At 41.5% G+C, this 16,134-nt stretch overlaps 1 protein-coding gene across 1 annotated transcript in view; it reads right to left on the bottom strand.

Annotated features, from left to right (window-relative positions):
* MDGA2 (MAM domain containing glycosylphosphatidylinositol anchor 2) overlaps positions 1–15,522 on the bottom strand; it is an 851,876-nt gene extending 836,354 nt beyond the window's left edge. Inside the window, exon 1 of the mRNA XM_032624718.1 lies at positions 15,067–15,522. Coding sequence (XP_032480609.1) covers positions 15,067–15,346 — 280 coding nt within the window. The 5' untranslated portion in view covers positions 15,347–15,522. The remainder of the gene's footprint in view (positions 1–15,066) is intronic.
* Positions 15,523–16,134: the final 612 nt, after the last annotated feature.

Here is a 16,134-nt window from a genome sequence, read left to right on the forward strand (position 1 = left end):
GCTCCCATTCATAGAGGCTTATCAGCTACCACTGATGCTAAATGTCCAACCTACCAGTAAGAGAGACCCTGACATATACCATGCCTCAAGGAAACTAGCCAGCTATTCAGTGGTAACTGACTACACTGGACTCCGTTCAGACATGAAGGAGCAGAGAGTCATCTTGACTAGAATTGACACATATTCTGGATATGGGTTTATATTTACTGCCTACAAGGCCTCAGCAAGCACCTCAATCCAAGGGCTTTCAGAATATGTAATCCACCCAAATAGGATCCCTCATAACACTGCACTGAACACAGGGATCCTCTGAAGAAAAAAGAAAGTACAGCGATGACTATGTGATCATAAATCCACTGGTTATATCACATCATGTGCCACTCAAAAGCTGCTGATCTGATAGGATGATAGAAGAAAGAGCATCTAATAGAGCAACTTGGGGAGAATACCCTGAGTGGATCAGGTACCCACCCACAGGATGTAGTATAACCCTAAATGAATGATCATGTGGACCTGTGTCCCTAGCAAGTAGAACACACAGGTCCAAGAGTCCCTTTACCTTCACTCCTAGTAACCCATATGGGGTATCTGTGCTTCCAATCCCCATAATTATAGACCCTGTGTGGCTAAGATTCCCGGTTTCCAGAGGGGTAACACATCCCCCAGGGAAAAGAGCAAGAGTCTCAAACTCCTGTGACAGTTGCCATCTAGCCACTGTGGGTTCCTTGTGCAAAAGACAAGCAGGCAAGAAAAAGTCACCTTTCAGGCAGGGACAATTAACCCTAATTGTCAAGAGAAGGCAAGACTGCTATGAACTCAATGTGAGGAGGGAAGAAGACATCAGGCACCCAGGTGACCCACTTAAGTATCTGTTGGTGCTCGCTCCTGATTCTGGAAGCAAACTGACAAATGCAGCAACTGTGGAAGCAGCCTGAAAAGGGCATAGAGACCAGGATCCCAAGCCCTTCAGGGTCGCTTACACCAACCAGCCCATTAGAGTTGCTAGCTGGGGGTAAGGGAGATCTAGAAAAGGTGGTTAAAAAAGGGATGATGGGGCTTCCCTGGTGGCGCAGTGGTTGAGAGTCCGCCTGCTGATGCAGGGGACACGGGTTCGTGCCCTGGTCCAGGAGGATCCCACGTGCCGTGGAGTGGCTAGGCCCGTGAGCCATGGCCGCTGGGGCTGCGTGTCCGGAGCCTGCGCTCCGCAACGGGAGAGGCCACAAAAGTGAGAGGCCCGCGTACCGCAAAAAAAAAAAAAAAGGGATGATGAGTATCAGAGTTCAGGAGCAGCAGCAGGGGCTGAAGTTTATCCCAGACTTTCTTCTTGTTTGTATCCCTAAGTCAAGAGGCCTGCTCTCAGAGGACCAGTTCCCAGAAGGGATAAACTTTCATAAGCAAGCCAATATGAACACCACAGGGGTGATGTCTAGAAGATGTGATGCACTGTCCAGAACCCCTTCTGCATGAAGGCATTCATTCCCCCAACGCCCAAGAGTGTTACCTTCTGATTGCTCACAGTTGAGTTTCTCCCAGGATTTGTCTTCAACCCAAGAGAAGCTGAGATATGTTGCCCCCTCCCCAGGGGCAGCCCACACCCAGTGACTGGTGGAAAAGGGGATGAAAAGGATCTTTATCTGGGACATCTCTGAAGGTCTACCCCAACTTCACAGTACCCCATTTGCTCAGCTTAGGACTCTGCTGTAACTGAATCGCAGCTCAACTTCTCTCCCTGCTGAATTCCGGCTCCCTCCCTCTCTTCCAAGAGCACTCCCTCCAAAACCACCTGCATGTTAATCTGCCTCTCAGTCTCTGACAAGCAGGCACCTCATCCTGCCTTGATCCATCCTACTAATTCCCATGACCTGGGCCCAACTTTCCTGTAATAGCAATAAATTGATTCCAGCTGATTCTGCCTATTTGGGGGCCAATACTCTGACCAGACTAACTCACCTGTTCCTCCACATGCAACTTCAAATCCAATCCCCCCAGAACAGCACACAATAGTATACTGGAAGTTTGCTTTACTGTTTTTCATTTACTTGCTTTACCAAACACTTCCCATTTGTAGAAATGCTGAGTTTTTCATTAATAATGAGAAAACCTCTGCAATGTCATAATGATTGTTGGGAGGATGACAGCTATGTACAATGAATGAGAAGCTGTCAATAGTTAAGCCACCAGAAAAGTTTCTTAGAACAATTTTAAAATAATCTTTAAAAATATCTAGACTTTACCTTTTGTCACAACTAAAGATATTTAAATAGCATTTTCAAGTTCATAAGAATCTCTATTCCAGCTTTTTTTAGACATTTAATTGAATTAATATTAATTGTTAATATTTATAATATCCAATTAAATGATAAACCATAACATACAGATGCATCTTAGGTATCTAATTTTATACCTAATCATTAAGACACTATCCACCTTCATCCAAAATAGATCATTGCATCCAAAGTATCATAAAATACAAAAATTAGGAGTAAAGAAAGACATAAAAACAGGGTGCACTATTTTTTGTAAGTACTCCCAGCTATATCATTAAATATGTGAGGTAGGAAAAACATACAATCTATGATTAAACTCTTTTGAACTTTGATTTGACTCATCTCTTACTCTATTCCTTTACAAAGGCTTGCAATTTAATTTGAGATTCTTAGATTGCAAAATACATGATGGCCCACTCCATTTAACAACATTATCACAATTTTCAGTGTGCAGAAAGTCATAGACCACTAGTTTCAACTATCTGGCTTGAATATGAAGAAGCACTCTTTAGAGAAAAATTCACAAAATCGATGTTTCTCCATATTCTTAAAGAGGTCTGACTTTAAAACACAACAATCACAGCACCCAGTTATACTAAGAATTAATGAATTCCACATTGTGAATTGTGAATGTATAGTGAATTTCAGGGCACTGCTCTTGTAGCCAGACTGAATTAAGAGTTAAAGTTCTAAAGGCTCAACTGCCTCTGAAAATTTGGGGGGTGGTTATCAGTTAAAGAAAACATCAGCTGTTTAGAAATGCATGGCATTACAGCTGAATATAATACCTTTCCTGTTCTCGCTTGAAATGGTTTCCTATCGAAGCCGTTTCTGTATCAATCACACAATAGCCAGAATGGTACAGGGTTATACTATATCACACAATAACTACATTCAAAAAGCATAGGAAAAACATTACTTTTATAGCCGCAAATGCTGTAGCTAAAAGCCTAAAACAAATCACTAAACTGCACTAATTTGTAAGCTTTGAGGTTTGAGGAACTCCCTGGCAGCTAAGAGAAGGGGCAGAGCTTGCAATCAACTCTCCTCTTGAGCACAACAAGATTTTCAAGAATAGAAACCCACTGATACGCTGATACAGTCTCCTAAATTAACTCTGCAAAAAGTGCCCAAGCAATACCCAGAGGGAACTCAAGGCAAAAATCAGGCCACATATCACACTTAACTATCAATCTTACCAAGACCAGTGATTGTTAATCAGCCTGGGGGAAAATAAAGTAGTACAGTTGACAGTTTATTTTTTTTATGAGCACATGCTTCCTATTTTACATGGAGGAATATAACTACTTCTGCAGAATATCTAGTAGAGCCATGTCTTCATTTTTACAGGTCACTAATTATGAATATGCTTAAAATATCCTACTAGTCCAAAAATAAATTATATCAGAGAGAGTCCTCAGTATGGGCATTTTGCTTCTAAAAAGAAAAAAAAAAAACAACGAAAATTATAAAGCATATCTTCTTTTTCCAAGTAAGAAAATTATGATACAAAGTGCTGACATTAGCTACCTATTTCTATTTCTCAGGCAAAAAGCTAGAATTTATCACCTAATCTGCATTTCAAATATAGACTGAGACGTCACATACATGGCACAAGATGATCCAGGTAACTTGCATGGCTTCATCATACTGGGTATAAACACACATATATGAATATAATTTAATAATACATATAAGAATATATACAAATATTTATTTTCATATACACTTCATATGTGATTTCAAATTCAGCCACCGGTAACTATATAGTAGTTATTTAAACTGTACGAATTTCAGATTTCTCATCTACTTAATTCAAAGATTAGAGTATGACATAACGTATAAAAAACTCCTAGTAGAAGGTGTGACATATAGGAGGCACTTGAAAAACGGCAATTATTCTATGAAAAAACTACGATATCCTATGTTTATTTTTCAATGACAGATGGAAAAAGAGAGCAGATAACCCAAGTTAATTGAATTTGGTTTACAGATATATTTTAGAATCCATACTTGAAGACAGATATGCCTTACGCTCTAAATTCCCACTTAAAAAAGAGAAAAGACCAGTATAAAGACCTGGCTAATAGAGCAGGAGGGATGGTCTTTTGAGTATGCAAGTGACCCTAGGCTTCAAGTGTATACATCACTATAGTTCAGGTAAAATAAACTTCACATGTATTGCACTTATGCAGCTAAGAAACATTTCTGTCAATTGCAAAGATATAGAAGGAAAAAAGTAATGTGAGTTTCTGAAGGTAATGTTGGAAATTGGTGAACAATACAAACATGAATTATCACAAAAGATATCTAAAAACAAAATGAATGTTAGATGAGAGATTGCATGCCCTGCTGTCAACACTGAATCAGAGTCAGCTTTGCAAGGGAAGCAAGAAAGCCATCCAATTCCTCGTCTAAAGTTCAGCCATGAGACCCACTCCATGAATACACAGATACACCCACATACCCACACACTCAGACAGTTAATATATATGAATATATATTTTAGAATATATACTATATATACAAATATATATGTGTAGTTTATGTGTAGGAAGATAGATATCTTCTTTACACCTTCTCTGAAACTGGAGAGGTGATTAAACTTAAAAGGTTTCAAAGTACTTCTTTGCATCAGTAAGCTTAGAGAATTAAGGCATTAACGAGTGAGTTTTCAATGATGACAGAAAAGTTAAAACGTAAATGCTTTTTGAAATATCAACTAAAATCATATAATGATAATAGAGTTCAACAGTAAATTATAAAATCACAGGAAGCAGGAAGAAGGCCACTTTTAACCCCAGCTGCTGCAACTAGAGGAATGTTTGTTAGTGAGATACAGAAAATCATCAGAGGATAAGTAGCCTCTGAGTAAAAAGGCTGTGGCCCACTGAGAATTATTCTTGTCTTAGGTAAAGAGCGGAAAGTTTCTAAACCCCAATCTTAGCAGTATTACAGGGTCAGAATAGAAGAGAGCTGCACCTCCTTAGGCAATTACACTTAGATGAAGCTACACATGACAAATTAAGAACAAAATTAGCCCAAGATTGAGGTTTGATTAATTGTGAACTTAGACTGAAAACTTTAATATTAATACAGCAGCTCTGTACAAAGAAAGGGTACAGGTAATATAGTCCAGTTTGAAAAATGAACCAAATGAAAAACATAAGTAAATAAAAGAATGAGGGGAGAATCACAATAAGGGTGTAGAATAAGCCATGAAAAAGAATGAACAAGTTCAGAACCAGGATAAAAACAATAACTATACAACTTCTTGATAATAACTTCACTAATTCTGAAATACTACCAGGATAAGACTGACAACTCAAAAACTACACGTCAGTTAAATCTGTGCATGTCACAGAGTCTACTGTGTGTATATGCTTAAGGTGACATGCTTAGCAAAGCCAATATTTTTCATCCCTCGTAGTGGGGAAAATTATTCTCAACTAATAATTTTGTTGCCTGTTTAAAGTCTCAAGTAAAGATGACCTTTTGGTTTGGTTACAGAAGTACCTGACCAATATTCCCAAACAATAACTAGCTAATATTCTGACACTCAGAAAACTAGCCTAATGAATTTCTTCCATGTAGTTAGTTATATGAATGGGTATTATTGAGGTGAATTACCTTTCACCCTCAAAAAATAGAAAATAAGTGTTTACCAAGGATAATTGAAATCCATTATATATAAAAATGCTTTCCTATGTATGTAGCTGTTACAGTGTAATGGTGAATAAGGTCCCAGCCTTTTCAGTTAATTCTATAGATTTTTTTAAATAATTAGGCGACTAGGTGGGAAACAGTCATTTTGGTCACTTTGGGACCAAATACACAATAAACCTGTGATAGCCCCACTTAATGATTTATTCTCATTTTTCTCTGGTTTTTTTTTAAATTATCAATGACTTGTAGTCTCTTACAAATATATCCCTATTTGTATCATTTTTAGATTAGTCTCGAAATGGCAGGACATTGAGACTATTCTCGCTCCTTGATACAAAAGCAAGATTTATACATATATTTGAACACACACATATATAAATATACTCATGGTCATAAGGTTTAGGTGACACTAATTGTCTCTAGAGCTCTTAAATGAGTGGGGATACCAGCTCCCGACCCCCACCATTAAGGAGCAAAAGGAAAAACTCCAGGGTTATATGGATTGAGAGGAGACTAGCCTGAAGAGCAATATCAACCACATGTGCATACAAGATGCAATATCAAATGGCGTTTTCATGCACATATTAATATTACATATACTGTTTAAAAATATACCACTTGAGTTATTTTCTGATAGACTGACAGATGGGAATTATTTTTTCCAGAAAAAAATTACTTTCTCCCTGTTACTTCCAAGCCCCTTAACTCTGTTCTGAGAACCAAATGGCACTCCTACTAGGAGGTCCAATTGTTGGACCACCTGAGTATACTTTTTTAAGAAGATAAAGGACACTTGCTATGCAGTCTCCCTCTACTCCAGATATAAAAATGCAACCAGACTTTTTTATTCTTGCTGTTATTTACATTTTCTCTGTATAACAGCCCACTTTCCTAAGAGTTTATTACGTATGGAAACTGAGGGATAAAGAGATTAAGATTTTTTTTTTGCTGCCTTGCACAAGAATAAAAATAAATAAATAATGAAACCACATACCTCTTTTCATAAAGGTAACGCATTCATCTCAGTGGCTGTACATTTGTAAAGAACAACATGATTGTAGACCCACAGTCCACTGCTTCTAAGTAGCAGGCACTCTTAAATAGCCTTTGAAAAGTCTTTGACCTTAACTCCAAAAGGCGCTGCTATGTAAGTTCAAAGCTTCCCAAGTTTGCGTAGAATTGGGGAGGGCTCAGTATCCTACAGGAACTTTAGAGACAACTGCCTTAACTCCTGATGAGAAGGTCAGGTGGCTCCACATTGCACACACACAAACCTAGGAACTTGGTAGACATAAATAGCTGAGCAAGTTCCAGAGTATCACACAGTCAAATTTATTTCACAGACTTACAGACTTTGGGGGAGAGGGAGTTACCATAGGTTAATGATGGATACATCTTTCTAGTTGGGACAAACTTTGGAGAAATTGCTTAGGTTTAATACTAGACACGTACTGCAGGGTTATTTTCCTTTCTGCCCTATTATTCCTGCAGCTGGGATCTGTGCTTTAGCACTGGCCTATCCTCCCTCTTTATTTATATTACATCAAACTACTTTCAAGTCTCAAACCATGACGTACCAGCTTTTTCAAGTTTCCTCCAACCATGGCAGCTATCAATGCTCTCTCGTCTTGCACAAATATTTGTATATTTCTCATAGCCTTATTTTGTTTGTTTTTCCATTTGGCTTTATCTTCTTAATTAACTAGTAAACTCTTTTTGAGTTCACAGCTCTTACTACTTAGTTACATGTTTAATCCATAGTAGTTATACCTTAATTTGCTGACTGAAGTTACCAGAACTTACCCACCATCTGACCAGAATTTGTGTACAATTCCTACTGAAAATTTCTGAAAAGTTGCATATCTTCCTCAGAGTTTTATATCCTTCTCAGGAGACTCGTGGGAGCCTCCCCCTCTTCAGTAGGAAGTGGACCCAAGGCAAGGCCTGGACCAAATTCATAGCTCCACTCAGAAATAACAGAGAGAATGCCTCAATGTTTAACCTGTGCCTATCTCTCCTTAAGTACAATCAATTGGCAGGTAGGATAATCTGGTCCACTGGGACCATAGGCTCTGTTTAAGAATTCCTCGTCTTTCTATCTTTCCCTTTCAGGAGAACAGAAAAATCTCCCTGAAGTTGTCATTCAGTCAAATGGCAGACATTGTTTTTTCTTCCTCCGTTTGACACACATGAACAAAGTTCTATTTATTTCAGAAATAAAATAGTTTGCTGTTTTGCTATTACTTAAAGGACAGATATATTCTTCGAATGGCCTTTCCAGGCCAGCATTTGATTTCCTACTCACCTCATTGAGATTTCACTGCCCCTTGTGCTGTCCTTTAAGACTGTGGGAGGTCTAGCTATGAACCAACCCTTTCTCTTTCAGACATATATGTTTCCCTTTCTACAGAATCACTCCATTATTTTTATCCCTCCCATTCTTATTCCAACAAAACAGGACAAGAAATATGCTGCTTGGGGATATGGTAACAAGTCACATATTTGACCCCACCTGCCAACCACACAATAGTCCTTGGTATAGTTTTGATGGGGAATAGCAAGAAACTGATGTCTCCTATTTTTATGTAAAGTTATAGAGGTAGCATACTAAAAGACAGAAAGAAAAGTTACGTCATAATTCCTAATACCTTTGCTCCTACCATAATATGCCTTTAATTGGTAAATTTATAGTAAATGTGTAATAGCCAAAAACAATGTTCCTAACATTTGAAATCCTTTTCTATGACTGTGAACTCCTGGGGAAAGTATGATTTAGATTATGAAATGGAAATCATCTTTCTTACTGAATTCAATCAATTATATCAACAGGAAAGGAAATAAGTGTTTTAAAACACAAGACAGAAATAGTATCTTGGAAATAGTATCTTGGCATTAGTATCTTGGAAAAGTAGTAAGAAACCAATATAAGAGAGCTTAATTGGGATCAGTTCAAGGTCATATAAGTTAAGAAAAAAATGGAATTGTACTGGTATAAAATGGGAAATAACTAAGTGCATGCTTCAATAATGGAGATGAGGGATTTTAGCAAGGTGACAAAAAAATATCCATCCAGTGAATAAGTCTGGATTGTGGAAAAAAGAGTTGTGAAAGAAATCTCACGAATAGGATAGGACCACCATCAGAGTAGCATAATATAAAGCCATTGTGTCATAAATTAGTGAGATGATTTAATGCCATCGTAAAGTCTCTTCTGACTTTATGATTTTACAGGGCCAAAAGTTTATTAATTGGATTTGAAAATAAAAATAGGATACAGTGGCCTATAAATGAAATCATTTATTCATTCTGCTCTAAGTAATATTTTTACATTGACAGTCACTGAAGCAAAGAAATGAAATTTCATTTTGAGGGACTATTCAGTTAATGGCAATTACAGTGAAGCTAAAAACGTTCACCCTGTTCATACTTGAAATGAATTCAATATAATACTTTGCTTGTCCTTCCAAAATAGCCAAAAGGGAAAGTAAGATCTTCCCCCAGTTCAACTGGGAGCTGATAGCACATTCCTTTAGTTCACTGCAGCTGCCAAGAGCTCAGTTCCAGGACTAGGCGGGTATAACTGACTCTTTGCCTTTGACTTTGTGGGTTTCGAGTCTTGGGCCCAACTCTTCCAAGACTCTTCCCAAAGCATGAGGACCAGGCCAGAGAACATGAGTGATGAATTATCTCAATAGGTGGAAAGCAACCCAAGATCACGGTTCCTAACACTGTGTTAAGACAAACTGAACCCACAGGCTCATGCTATTAGTTGCATCCCATGAGCCCTACCCCAATCACATTACAACAGTACATTTTAAAAGAATACAGAGCACATTTTTTCCGGAAAACCTGTTTCTCAAAATAGGTTTAAGGTGGTTTGCCTTACAAAACAAACACTAAAATAATTTTACAATATCAGTAAGAAGAGCTGGTATCAGAGACAATAAAATTAAGCCAAGATAATGAAGATCGTGAAAAATGCCTTTCTTGAATTTCTTTTATGACATCTATTCACCCTCACTGATTTGTTCTCTAGAAAATGATTCCTTAGGCTTAATGTTCAACCTGCTCAATCTAAAGTACTTAATAGCCCACTTAGGGACTTCCCAGGGACAAACAGGACATGAGCAAGTAACACTGTATAAAATAATCTGCTCATTTGTCATGCAAATTCTCAGTAACACAGCCAGTAAGGACAACCTTGAATGTGCAAAAATAATCTCAAGATACAAAGGACAGCCCACTTTTCCTGTGATGGTGACCAAAGTGGTGATGATCCAGGGTACGTGCGCGTGTGTGCGTGTTCTTGTGTGCATATAGGGACAGTGGGGTAAGGAGTGGGAAGAGAGAAGGTTAAAGCTAATTGCATATGACAGAGCTTCAGATTTACCTTTTTTTAGCAACACTCATTAAAGTCATCTCCCACAGGCTGACACCCTAAATATGTGTTCAGTCAAAAGCAGAATCTGATCACAGCGTTTCTCCAAACTCAAACAGGACAAAAATCACAATTCAATGCACCTTGGGATAATTTTGCTGTGAGGATGGAAACATCCTGGGACTGGATGTAATGGTCAACTGACCTCCCAGAGCACTCTTATCCCTTTGGGTCAATCTGTACATTTAGATTCAACCCACTGACAGTCTGAAAGATCTTCCAGATCCTTCCTGTCTACCTTATCCCCTGGTTCCACCAAGTCTTTTCTGTCATCTACTGCCTGGGGTGTCATTCTTAAAATTTATGAGACTAATTGATATTACCTGAATTGAGAGAATACAGCTTGCTAATTTGTCATACAGATGTGTTGATAAACTTATTCTATTTATTGCTTCTAGCACATCCTGCAAGCTATTTATGGGCAGTACATTAATTATTTTAGGACACCAAGTCATTGGTAGATTTGGCTCCCATTACAATCTATTTAGACATAGACTTTTATTTTGTTTTTCAATTGCAGTGGGGATTTGTCCTGTGCTAATGCAGTTATAATCTTTTATTAGCCTCCTTGGAAATTAAGGGTATAATAGGTCAGAAGTAAACATACAGTGTGTGTCAATGGAGCAGTTTTTTCCTTTTTAAGCAAGACAACTGTGAAGTTTACAGGAGATATGATTCTCAAAATTACGTAATTATCAACAGGTTCTCTATAAAACACAGTTAAACATCCACAGAATAACTTACAAAGAAAACTTTCAAAACTAGGAAAATACTTTGGATCACTCAGCTCTAAGTATTGCAGTCATATACACCTAGCTGGGGTTTACATTGTGACCCTTGATGCTATGTTTAATCAGTTATCCTAAACGTAATGCAATGGGTTTAGTGCAACAAAATTAACAATGCCAAAAATGGATACCAGTTCGCTGTTCTTTAATGACTTCTTGGTTTTCAGTGACGTATAATATAGTAAAAAGAAAATTAAAATAAAACTTTAAACTTCCAAGATTATTTTGAGGAAAAAGCTTGAATACCAAAAATTTTTTTTAATTCAAAATGGGAGAATATAAAAACTTAAGAAAATTGATTTTAAAAACTACACAGGGAATTCCTTGGTGGTCCAGTGGTTAGGACTCCACGCTTTCACTGACATGGCCCCGGGTTCAATCCCTGGTTGGGGAACTAAGATCCCACAAGCCTCATGGCATGGCCAAAAAAAAAATTATTAAAAAAATTAAAAAATAAAAACTACAGAAATATAGATATCTACAGGGAAAAATGCCATTTTTAAAAAGTGTTTTTTAATGACATCAGAATCATTGGTGGAGCGGAGACAGGCAGATATAAATCAAAAGATAATCTCCCTTACCCAAATGCCACATATACACAAATCTCAGCTACTGTGCAGTAAGTCTGCTAAGCAGTATTCCCAGATAAATGACAGTAAGTCCCTAGGTCTATAGCAGAAACTTTTATACTTAAGTAGTGCACACGGTACCAAGCTGATACACGGTACCAAACACAATAGGAAGAAGACTACAGTAACTCAAGACAATATAATCTATATATTAAAACAAATAGTCTCGATTACTTAAAAACATCTGAATTTCATGCTCAGAATTGTCCAGGCTAGCAGTAGAAGAATGAAGGGCTGACTAGCTATATCAAGGAAGAAAGGTTACAATGATATATTTCTAAATCATGTAATTAGTTTTAGGCTACAGTGAAGTGATTTTGCCTGAATTACCGATAAAACAATGTTATTTTCTCTTGAACTTAGCTACTAGAAAACAATATTAAGAAATAATACTTTGTGTGTAGCACGAATGGTTTTACATCTGGCAAACACAGGCAAATAAAGGGTGACAGAGATATAGACTTATGCTAGCAAAGTTCCTATCTAGGTCTTTGAAGTCTCTGTTTATAATTGCACTGCTTTTTTTAAATTAATCATCTTCCAGACTCCTCATGTAAAGTGTTCAAAACACACTCTATAATCTTACACTAACTCTTATGTCTACGTCCTTCTTACAGTTAATCAATATTTTATAGCTAAATAAAAATAAAATCTTCTCCCCATAAATGCTTCCACACACACACACACACAATAAAACTACTTCAGATTAAGAAAGGTCATGGTTTACAAAGTCAAAGCAATGAAATGGGAAGTTTTATCAGTGGTTCTCAGACTTTAGCATGCATCCTAATCATCACCTGAGGTGAAAAACACAGAATGTGGATCCCAGACTCTGAATTTCTGATTTAGAAATCCTGGGAGGGGTCAGAGAATTTGCATTCCTAACAAGTTCCCAGGTGATGCTCATACTGAAGGGTGCGGATTCCCACTTTGAGAATCTAACTTCTGTGATTTGTAAGACATATTTGAAAAGTAATATATAAATATAATTATTTATATAATATATAAATTCACTCACCTGATAGCTATGACATTTATAACGACTAGAGATGCTGACTAATTTTCAAACAAAGCCAATTCTACTCCTAGCTAAGTGACTAATAACCACATCAATAGTAAAAGAAAAAAAAAAAGACCACCACCTTCACAACGGTCAGCTCAGTAGCAGAAATGCCTTCCCCCTTATTGTTAAGCAGCAAGGCCCAGGACTGTTTTGATGCAATTGTTCTCTACTTGTCTCCACTCCTAAATCTTACACTTTCCCACCGCCCAGCGTGAGACTTGCCAGGACAAACAATCTGAATGACAAACAGTGACAGAAAAATGATGGAACCCTTTCTAATCCAGACAGTTCCAGAACATCCCCTACCCCCCACCCCGATTTTTCTCACTTCTCATTATCTCCTACACACACACATTTAAAAAACAAAACAAAAACTCTTTTTATTTGAGCTAATCTGAACCAATGGGAGAGAAATAAAGACTTGGACAAGCAGAGTTCAGACTCACACGAGAAGGTTCCATCTTATCTGCAGCATTCCTCCATCCCTAGAATCCTAGCCACTCTCAGCTGCGGGACACCAGAGTCCAGCAGAAGTCAAAAGAGCACTAAATGAATTCCTGCTCTGCTCAAGGCCTCACCTCCTGCCATCAGCCAAGCGGTTTAAGCCAAGAGGTTCAAGACCTCAGCATCTCTCCTACACACACCAGCAGTAGCGGCACCAGCACCACCACCATCACCAAGAAAGCTCTCTTTCATTTGGGAAAGAGGGAGTGAGGAGAGAGGGGAAATTAAGATGTTTAGAGGTGGGAGAAAGTGAAGATCTCTTGGCCAGAGCCAAGGAGGGAAGTAGGAAGACAGGCAAGGGGAGTGGCCGATGAGGCGAAGCAGAGCCCAGTGCTCGCCGCTCCTGACCCTCTCCCCACCACTCCCCTGCACCGCTCAGCCCTGCACAAGACACCGCGGAGAGAGTAAAGGCGGACCTCCCGCCTCGGTTCCCAAACACCTGCCCACTGCGCACTCCACATTCCCAGAGAGTTTGAGGACTCAAGGTCCCCCTGCATCCGTGCCCACTCCCAAGTCACTTCTAGGGTCTGCGCTTCCACGAACACTCATGTCCTTTGCCCGGGGCAGCCGGTGCCTAGCACTGCAGCGCTGGGGTCCCAACCCCGAGGGAGACCAAAGGCGGGCTGCCAAATTTCCAGCACACAGTTTCTCTGGATGTCGGCCCTAGCCTGGGAACTGTGGGTGAGTCTCGGCCTGCTGACCCCTCAAGGGCTGTTCTCTTAACCTTCCTACCATAGCTCGAGAGCACAAAAGTTATTTTTCCTTTGTAGCACCGCCTGCTTAACCCAGGAGAAGACTCACACTTGAGCCAGAGGGTGTGTGTGTGTGTGTGTGTGTGTGTATCTTTCAGTCCCGAAAACCAAGGGTGCCAACTGCTGACAGGCGAAGGAACCTGGATTGGCTCTTGAGGACTTAAAAACATCCGAATTAACACGTTCACCCTTCTCTCCGTCCTAACCCTCCCAGCCCTGCGTTTTCCGGAGAACTGAGATTATGTTCCTGTTGCAGTGAGCTAGTGTCCTGCCCCGGAGCCGAGACGCGCAGACTTGGCCGTCCGTTCATTCATGCATTTGCTCATCCATTCACATAAACATGTCCCTTAATTGTGTCTGGCACCGAGAATCTTGCCTGCTATTTTCCCCTCCCCAAGTCAGTGCTTATGGCAACGGTTGGTGCAGAACGCAACTCGACTGTCAACCCACTTCCTGAGCTGGAAAGTCAAGTCAAGCAGGCATTCAACTCTCCCCACGACCCCCCCCCCCCAAAAAAAAAGGAAAAAGAAAAGAGAAGGCTGAGACACGGGGCGGAGAAGAATGCGGAGCTCACTGGGGTCACATTCGAAGCTTCCCTTTGGAGGAAACCGCGGCACCGACACCAAGGCATGCAAGGAGCCAAATCATTATTAAATCAAAGACTGCTAGAGCTCGGGTCCCCAGAGAGGATAAATCAAGTACAAAGCCACTTATTCGCACGAGTGCTGGGCTGCCGGCTCGACCCAACTCCGAGCCCGAGCCGAGGCGCTGGGAGAGCGGCTCGCAGCCCGATTCGCAGCGCGCTCGCCGCCTCCTTATCGCTCCCAATAACGTGATGAAGTGGAAATCAAAAGCCACGCCGGGAGGGGCCCCGGAACGGCGCGAGTCGTGCATTTTCGCTCACCAGCCTATCTTCCCTAAGAATCGCAAGGTCACAATAGCGTCGCGATTCCACTCACCGTACACTCCTTGGCCAGAGATCCCCTCCAGGAGGACTGTCAGCAGCCACACGAGACCGTACACTAAATCCATCTTCACGTGAACATGAACATATCCAGCCCAGGGCGGACGCAGCGGGACCTTCTGGTGGCCGGCGGCCAGCCGGGCGCGCTCCGCTCGCTCCCCAGCCGAGCCGAGGTGCCCGGGAACCGCTCGCGGAAGGGGGAAGCGCAGTCCGTCTGTCTTTCCCCGGCGGCGGCCGTGAGCGGAGCGCAGGAGCCCCGCACACCCCACACTCATATACACACACACACACACACACACACACACACTCTCTCTCCCACAACACAATACCCTGACAGAGACTCACACGCACGCCTCACTCACACTGGGCGCCTGGGAAAATCGCAGACGCCGGGGAGGAGCAGGGGGCGTGATGGGAAGCGAAGCCGTGAGGCGAAGTGTTCTTCAGCAGAGCGGACCGGAGTCTTCGCAGCTGCTGCTGCGGCGGCGGCGGCGGCGGCGGCGCGCTGGGCCGGCGGCGGGTGCTGGCGAGGGGCCGGGTGTGCCGAGCGGTGCGAGCCTGACGCGGGCAGCCAGGGAGCAGGAAGTGGCCTCTGACTCGGGGCACCGAGCAGGGGCTTCCTCGCTTGGGTTCGCCTTTACAAAGTAACTCGCGAAGGTCCCCGGAGGAGCGTCAAGCGGCGGCAGCGGCCCGCCCGCTCGCAGTCCGGAGCCCCCAGCCCTGCTGTCTTGCCTTCCCCCATTCCATCAGTTGCCATTGCAACGCCAATCCTGTTACACGATACAGGCTCGCATCGCCGAGCGGGGAGAGGAGGAAGAGGAGGAGGAAGAGGAGGAGTGGGGCGAGGGGGACGGGGGTGGGGAGGAAGGGAAGGGAGGAGGGGTAAGAAGGAGGAGAGGGACGGACAGGGCGCAGAGTGTGAGTCTGGAGCTTTCTCGGGCACCAGCCTCAGCCGCCGCCGCCGCCGCCGCCGCCGCCGCGGCCACCTCCACCGTTCTCCAAAATAGCCTTTAGCGCCACGCCAGCGAAGAGGGGGCTCAGACCGGCCGCACCAATTCCGGGA

Source organism: Phocoena sinus, chromosome 2 (genome assembly GCF_008692025.1).
Source record: "Phocoena sinus isolate mPhoSin1 chromosome 2, mPhoSin1.pri, whole genome shotgun sequence".
Taxonomy (NCBI): Eukaryota; Metazoa; Chordata; class Mammalia; order Artiodactyla; family Phocoenidae; genus Phocoena; species Phocoena sinus.